Source organism: Cupressus sempervirens, chromosome 9, assembly GCF_028749045.1.
Source record: "Cupressus sempervirens isolate cs-2001-9-10 chromosome 9, ASM2874904v1, whole genome shotgun sequence".
NCBI classification, from domain to species: domain Eukaryota; kingdom Viridiplantae; phylum Streptophyta; class Pinopsida; order Cupressales; family Cupressaceae; genus Cupressus; species Cupressus sempervirens.
In genome coordinates this window covers 734,865,794-734,874,479 of record NC_143126.1, presented here as the reverse complement: position 1 = coordinate 734,874,479, position 8,686 = coordinate 734,865,794, and the positions used below count along the sequence as shown (strand labels likewise).

At 33.5% G+C, this 8,686-nt stretch overlaps 1 protein-coding gene across 1 annotated transcript; it reads right to left on the bottom strand.

Annotated features, from left to right (window-relative positions):
- Positions 1-469: 469 nt before the first annotated feature.
- LOC149540806 (omega-hydroxypalmitate O-feruloyl transferase-like) lies at positions 470-3,287 on the bottom strand. The gene is made up of 2 exons (XM_089802740.1): positions 2,859-3,287; positions 470-1,542 (listed from the first exon to the last, which is right to left on the bottom strand). The coding sequence occupies exons 1-2, from the start codon at positions 3,285-3,287 to the stop codon at positions 646-648; spliced, it is 1,326 nt and encodes a 441-aa protein (XP_089658866.1). The 3' UTR covers positions 470-645.
- Between the last annotated feature and the right edge of the window lie 5,399 nt (positions 3,288-8,686).

Here is an 8,686-nt window from a genome sequence, read left to right as displayed (position 1 = left end):
TGCTGGAAGATGAGGGCCAAAATCAGGTTACCAGGGTTAAAACCGAGTTTTGCAGAAAAACATGAGTGTTTGGTTGGTTAAAATTATAACCTGGTTTTCAATTTCATCTTCCAATTTTGGTCAAAAATTGGAAAATGTTTCTTCCAATAAAAAGGTGGAATTCGAAATTAAAACCAGGTTTTGAATTTTATGACGGTTTTTTAAATAATATTGTGGGGTCCACGGTATATTCATCTTCCATGTCAACCAAATGGATCATTGTCTTTCCAAATCACAAAACCAGGTTTTTGAAAACTTGGTTATAAGATAACCTGGTTATGCGACAAATTCATCTTCCCCAACCAAATAGAGCCATATAATAAAAGAAACCCAAAGATAGTTGCAATCGAGAAGGTTGATGACAATTTCATATTTTATATTTATTATAACTAAAGACATCATTTTATTAATAACAAATATATACACACATTTACAAGAGAAGGGAGGGGAAAAACAGAGTGAACCTTCACAGATATACAGGGAGTGCCTAGAATGGTAAATAAAACTAATAACAACCCTAAAACTATGAAGTGGCCAGAGCAACACTTTTGAAGCTTTCATTGGAAAGCTTGCCATTATTTATACTTGCAAAACATAAAGGCAAAGTTATATGTCCATAGCATGGTGTTCAAATATGTCCACCTGATGAGGTTCCAGCATGAGCCACACATTGACTCCTCCTTGAGAGCCATTGGAGAGCAAAAGAACAAATTCAGCCATGCCACTAACAACAGGGCCCGCATACAGAGGCTTCCCCCACCCAAAATCCAAATCATAGAAAGGCAGCTTACACCAAGCAGATAAAAAGAAACTGTCATTAATGACGGCAGGAATCCCACGGTTTATCTGAAGCCAATCAATTGCAGACCTCACATAATCATCTGTCAAGGAAGCAATGGCGGTCTGAATCTTTTTAGCACAAAATGAGAGATTATGCCGCTTGATTTCCTCCACTGAAGCGCTTGCAATGGCAGAGGAAACTCCATTGCCCACAAATCCTTTCGGCAGGGGAGGAACCATTTTGGACCGTATGTCCACTGCAAATAGAACCGTGCTTGTCTGTTTTGGGTCATTGAAGATTGCCATAGTTCTGGCCTGCCATAGATGAGCCACCATGGCCTCAAATGTGGAGCACTTGCTTAAGCTCTTGTCTTGCAGGGCCTTTTGCTTTAGGCGTTGGAGCATCTTTGAAGAAAAGGTGAACACTCGCCATGATTTGTTTTGTGGGATTGTGATAAGAGAATGTGATTGTGTGTCCGAGGTAGTGAATGTTGTTTGTATGGGGAGATCGTCGAGCTTCACGTATTCATGGTGAAGGTAGTTGATCTGTGGTGGAGAGCGAGGTTTGAGGGAGGTTCTTAGGAAATTGGGTTTAATAAGGAGGCCCTGTCCCCTGGCCATTGATGCAAGGTTAGATAAGAATTCTATAGCAGATTGGCCGTCCATTAGGCTGTGGGATGTTACCATTCCTATGCAAAATCCTCCACACTTGAATCGAGTGACCTGCAGATTAACATTCTCTAAGTTAAGGAGAAACTCGAGCAAGAAAAAGGATTTGATACTTATATTCTATTAAAATATTTTTATTTTTATTTTTGCAAATTCATCAATTCAGGTTCATGATTGTATATTTATTATTTATTATATTAAGGCGAAGATTCTAAGTATTTGGAATTTTCTAAAAAGTCATCTATTCTAGTACGATTCTAATTCAAGTGTACTGCACCATATAGTTTCCTTCAAGATTAAACCTACCTAGCTTGTTATTTAGTTTGCAAGTTTTTTTCTTATGAACCATTCATTATAGAACTTAATATATAAGTACGAGACAAAAAGTCAAAGTATGATATTGCCATCAGGATTCAATAGTGTAAAATTTAATTCAAACTCATTGACCCTTATTTCATGAGTAATGACTCACAAAAACCTTTCTCTCATGATAGATAAAATAGTAAACTTATTAAATATTACATTCTATTCTAATATTTACACAATAGAATATATTAGAATTTGATACTTCCATTCCACTATGATATTGTTAATCTAATATTGTAATTTTTGAGTCAAATTCATTGACTCCTGTTTCAGAAGTTGAGTTGCAGCTCATAAGAACTATCTCTTATAAAAATATACAGTATACTTATTACTCGTTGCACTCGGCGAAACATTGAGACTTTTCAAAAAGCCACATATCTTAGTGCTACTCTAATTCAAATGTACTGAATGATAGAGTTTCCTCTATGATTAAATCTACTTAGCTTGCTATTCCATTTACAATATCTTTTCTTACGAACTATTCATTCTAGAGTTCTTTTAGCTCATTAATATATAAGTAGGAGATTTTTCTACAGCCAATTAAATTATGATATTGTCATCAGAAGAGTCAAATTTGTTGACCTATATTTCATGAATAATGACTTACAAGAACTTATCTTTGATAACGCAATACTTATTACATCTACATAATATTCACAAATGTAATATTAGAAATGACTAAAGAACTTCAACTCAATGAGATATGAAAGCAGCTTATTAGAGTCCATTGCTGTCAGGCCAAGAATTCAAGAGCAAGAGAACCCTATCATGGGAAAAAAGATGAATAACTAGACCAATAACACAAACTTACGTTCATGAAAAAAGTGGCAGAATGTTAGTCAAAACATTGCTAATAGATAAACTAGTAGATAGATAAACTAGTAGACACTGTGACCTCACATAATAATGCTTAACCTGCAAAGCACATATAAAGGAATAAAAGCTTAAATAAACGATAATACCAGTATTTCTAAAAATTGTAACATGTATACACGAGTTTATACCTGCATGGTCATGACGGGAGTCTCGCTAAGCTTCTTGAACTCATCAATGGTGAAAACGAGATTTCTAAAAGAAGGATTTGGAAGCGACACATCTCCAAGCTGGGAAAGAGTAAGGTGTGAAGAAGCTTGTGCAAAGAGAACACCAGCTCTGTTATAGTTCATCTCCACTCTTCCATCATCAGCATTCATCTGCAGCCTTCCGGCCATAAAATGGTATTCAACCAGCACATCTGCAAGTGCCTCCCTCATTTTACCCACCACATCAACTCCACTTGAATCAATACAATTGTTCTTGAAAAAATACACCGTTTCCACTGGGAAAACAACTGAAAGATCAATGTTGGAAAGGTAGAGTATTCCTGTGGGCGTTGGCTTTGAAGGAACCACAAACTCAGTAGTTCTTTCTACCATAAACTCCAATCCAGGCATTGTTGAAAATGTTTTTTATGATCTTGGTGAACTAAAATCAATTGTGCAATTGCGAGATTGGGTGGTATAATTATGGAGATGGTTGTATAGTTGTGACAATTTAGATGATAAATAATTGTAATGGTGTGTCTATTTAAGGAAGGATTCAGATTATCCTGCATGTTCTCGGTGTGAATTATCAGTTGAAAGAGATTGAAGAAGAGTTTAACACGGAAGAGAGTCTGTCTTTGACTTGACAAGGGGAATTTGCTTCAGATAAACAGTTAAAAAGAGGATTATATTGCAACGAGGCTGGCATTTCACCCAAGAGCTGGCTACTTTTATGATCACAAGCCAAGTGCTTTACCGAATTTTGTTCCTCTTTATTTGGTTTAAGAATAGAAAAGCATTAACATTACCCAACTAAATTATGGGAAAGAACACCATGGGATAACCTTCTATACACCGGGTTGGTTCTAAAATTATTATTGATTTAAGAATATTTGTATTTAGGGAAAAAAAAATTGTAAAAAATATTAATAGATATTGTTATTATTGTTAAGGTAATTAAAAATAAATGAAATCTATTTGTTTGTTTTTTAAATAAATCAAATTTAATGTTTTATATGAATTGAATTGTGCTAATTTTTTATGTCTATCAATATAATAATGCTTCATTTATGTGAGCATCACCTAAACTTAATGAGTATTAAGTGTACCATGGGAGATGGTTTTATGTAGACTACTACTCATGAAAGAGTTTGACTTGAAAACTACATAGTTGAATCCTCATAGCAATAACTTTATTTAACTTCTTATGATTACTTGTCAGGAAATCATAATATTTTGTTACTGTATGATTAGAAATATATTCTTGGGCCATGATGTAATTAAGATCTCAACATATCTTGTAAGTATTTCATCATCTATAGTATTTGGTGTTTGATTTTTTAATTGTCATTACACATCGATTTATAATCATGAATGTATATGACAAAAAACAAATCAGAAAACAAAGAAAAAAAATATAGAAATCAAACTATACCTCAGTTTCAAGTATACCTCCATTTAAGTAAGAAGAAGATAAATGTGCCCAAAACTTTGAGAAGTCTCAAATGGTCTCCTAATAATCATCCTAACATCTTTGTAGACACCTAAAATTATCATCTGCACTCTAATATTAATTTTTATTAATATTATCCCTTAACATTATGTTGAATTTATTAATTGGCTATGTTATTATATTTATTTAATTAAATCAATTTATTTTCTATGTGTATATAAATTTCATTTAAATGCTATAAGATATTAAATTTAACTTAACATATTATCCCTCCATCACTTAATATAAATATCCCTCCACCAACCTAAAGCTCTTTTAAACTATGATTAAATTAAATTTAGTTTAATTTAATCATTTCCCCACTTTTCTAATTTTATTGTCTTGCTAATTATTCCTCTAATTATGATTAAAAGATAGATTACCTCTAATCATGTGCATACAATCACCTTTTCCAAGGTAAGCACTTGTCCATCCCTTTTCTCCTCCAATCATCTTGAATTCCTCCCTTTGAAAGTGGAGTTAGACTTTTCCATTCTTTTTGCCTATCAATCCTAGACACTTATTCATTTTGCCTCTTTATCTTAGCTACACATTCCTTTTGTACCTTAATCTTGACCCTCCACTGTTTTGCCTCTTGATCTCCTCCATCCAATTTTATTCAACTTCCATAAAGGAAGGTATCTCTTCATTTGTAGGCTAATAACCATTAATAACCATTTATCTTGCAACCATCACCAACCATTCTATAACACTTGAGCACATAGCATTCTATAATTCTAACATTCTACTATTGGCATTGTTAGCATTTTATTTCTATTAGCATAGATCTTGCAATGGCATTGTTAGTTTAGATTTAATTTCTTGCATAGTTTCATTTTCATAGTTTTTTAAAAATCTTGTATCTACATTATTAGAATAGATCTTGCATCTTAATATTAGATCTTGTATCACTTTCTAGTGCATTTTTTCCTCATAGATCTTGCACTTGCAACCATCTTGTGAAATTTGGGGCACATTTTCCATACTTGTTCTCAAAACCTTCACTTGTGTAGCTCTTTGTAAATAAGATTGTATTTTAGTTTCAAATCATTGTGTTAAGAAAGCATACCCACAAAATCTTTAAGAGAAAATCAAACAAGGTTTATTGGGTGCCCTTGTTTAAACTCATTGGAGGTTGTAGTGTAAATTGCTTGTTTGGTACATTTTATAATGGTTAACATGAAATGTGATTTTGTTTGACATTTTTTTGTTTCTACTTGTAGCAAACACATCATGATTTGTATTGCATACATTTTGGCATGCACAGAACTCAGTCCCAATTTTGCTTCATCTGGCTATTTATTTTTTGGTTTTTTCAGTTAGATCTATGAAATCGAAGTTTGTTGCACACACAAAGGTTTCTATGCTTCTACATTTTCTTGTGTGCATTTGTGTCTCCTCATCTGCATCTCCATGTATCCAAGTTTGTGCTCTAGTTCTCTAATTGAGAAGTAGTTTGCATTTTTTACATCATTTTAGTTCATTTAATTTAGTTTTTTCTCTAGTTTTTGGGGTTTTAATTATCTCATTTGAATCTTTGAAGCCATTTACATACTTATAGGTTTGTTTTATTGCATTTTTAGCTTTCCCTAGTTGCATTTTTGTCTCTAGTCATGCATCTACATTTCCACTTCTAGATATGTGTTTGTGCATGTTAATCTGAGTCTCCACTCTAGTTCATTGCACATCAAGATTTAAAGGTCCATTTTCATTTCTTTCATAATTTGAGGCTTTCAATTTTTTTTTTTGATAGAGTATCACATTTAGATGCATTTTATTCTGATGAGAGCCAGTTTTGCATGTGTTTACATCATTTTTTTTCATATTGTTATATGCATATGCATTTGCGCTTGTGAACCCACATTTGTGCACCTAAGTATATGCCTATCTATGTGTTTTTGCATTGTGTAATCTAAGTCTCAACTAGCACTTAGTTTTTTCATTTTTTACTTAGATTTCTTGAGGCAAATAATCATTTTTTTTAAGCTTATGGAGTATTATTTGTTACTGACAATGCTTTTCTAGGACGTTTGGCCAAGGTTGATCATCGAAGACTACTAATACTATTTTTTTTTGTAGATTGCCTTGGATTTTCAAGTAAACATTATTCTTGTGTTAGATTTTACTTTAGTTTGTATTAGGCACATGAAAAGACTCATTATTATTGGTTTCTTTATTACTATAAGATTATGTCCTTGTCTTTTTAAGATAATTAAAAACCTAGACACATTAAATTGATTATAGAAAATGAGCTTGGAGATATTTTCTCTTTAATGGCTATAATTTACAGCTTGTTTGGTGCATGGGGAGAAGCATTTAAAGTAGGAAAGTGTTATCTTTGCCTTCTAAGGAAATGCGTAAATCCAAACCTTCACTTGTTATCCATTTTTCTTTAGTTTCCTTTAGAGGGCTTGTAGTTGAGGAAAAATATCATGGGACTGCCCCAAGTGGGAACATGAAGACCTGGTCATTCCAACCCACTATAATTAAATTTCTCCTTTTGAGATTAAAGTCTTAGAGGATGTAGTTACATACATCTATTTGCTAGGTCACTTGAGGTCTAAATCTTTCTTATGAGACTATTATAGTGGGTTTTCTTATTTATGTGTAGGATCGAGAGGTCTCAATCCTACTTACAAAAATACCATATCTAAGTAATCCTAGGGCTGAGAGGTCTCAATCCTATATGTGAGAATATGGGATTCTATGAATGGAATGCTAAATATGAACCTTAGGATAGAGGCCACTTGGATCAGCTCTAAGAGTATCATTGTCTTTGTACAAGGAAGATCCAAGTGGATTATTTGGATCTCCTTAAGATTACTCATTGTATGTATTCCCTTGCATGTTTTAAATCATGAATGTGGCATTAGGGTGGCCTTGTCACACAATAATTGTGATACTTTCTTGATCCAAAATGAGCATGACCCTTAGGAAAACCAAAATCATTTTGTGTGAGGACAAGTTATGGGAAAATATTTTGATACTAATTGATTCCTTTAGATAGATTTTACTAATCTAGTGGAACTATTTTGAACATAGGTATACACTTGACACTATTATTTTTCACACAAAGTTAGAGCTCACAAGTGTTTGTATTTTGTAAGGGTCATTTGTCATTTGTGAGACTATTTGAAGACTACTATTTGTGTCACATACATTATTATTGAAAGGTACACTTAGCATAGTCAATGCCTTTGGTATGAGTGTGAAAATTTATTCTTTTCCTTGAACAAATTAATCAAAATTAGATTATACTTTTTTTAACATCAATTCTCATCCACCAAACATTAGTCAAAAATATCAATATTTAGATTCTAGCCCAAAAACTACATAGTCACATCTTTGCACCTAAACCTATGTCTCTACATCCTGACCTAAGTCTTTGAACCTACATCTCTACACTTTAATTTGTGCCTCTTCTTGAACTTGTGTCTCTTCTTGAAACCTCATAAACTCTTCAAATTTGACATTGTCAATCCCTAATCTACATCAGAGACCCTCAAAACATCACTCTAAGACTTTAAAGTTATAAGATCATCCTTCCATTCATTCCTCATTCAAATTCTTAATCTTTCATCCTCTTAATATTACACTACATCCCCCCTTGTCATTTTGGTGACTTGGAGAACCATCATTGTATTGGACTTTAATAAAAGACCAAATTAATCTTTGTCTTTTATACCTCCATCATATTTCCATCTCACATCTTCTTTTTTTATCTATAACATTGTTGATATTATATTGATAATTAAAGAGAGTTACAATATAGTGGTATGGCCAAATACCTTACTATCTAAGAACTACGCATTTTCTAGCCATACTTATGCCATTACACAAAAGATCAGACTATGAACACACTATAAAAGACTAGACCACCCGCCCCATATACAAAAAGAAACAGGGTACCTACTTGTATTCGCCAAAGTCACCACCATTTGGTATTTTTACTCCTTGAACTAACGCATTGCTTCCTCACAAGTAAAGGTTGGTGTTGATCAATCGTCCATCACCAAAATCCCCTACATCCTCCGATGGCACTTTCCACTACCCATTCCCTCTTCTTTAAGTAACAAGGCATCCACCCAGACACCCTTTGATGCGGACGCACCCCCTTTCAGTTTGTGATTCTTCACTATTTGGTGGTGTAACTGTTTCCCTAGAGCAAGCGTGCTCTTTCTCAATGCGGCCTTCATGAAGCCTCATTTATTCTCTACCAATGCCCAAATTTTCTCAATTAGGAACTCCACTACCTTTTTCCATCCATGTTCATCTTTAGGGATATAGGCACCTTGTGGATTTGAGGAGGTCCACACAA

Coding starts and splice junctions, on each gene's coding strand:
- LOC149540806 (XM_089802740.1), bottom strand. CDS start 3,287: ATGCCTGGATTGGAGTTTATGGTAGAAAGAACTACTGAGTTTGTGGTT. Junction 1,543..2,858: donor CTCCCGTCATGACCATGCAG/GTATAAACTCGT, acceptor GTTAATCTGCAG/GTCACTCGATTCAAGTGTGG.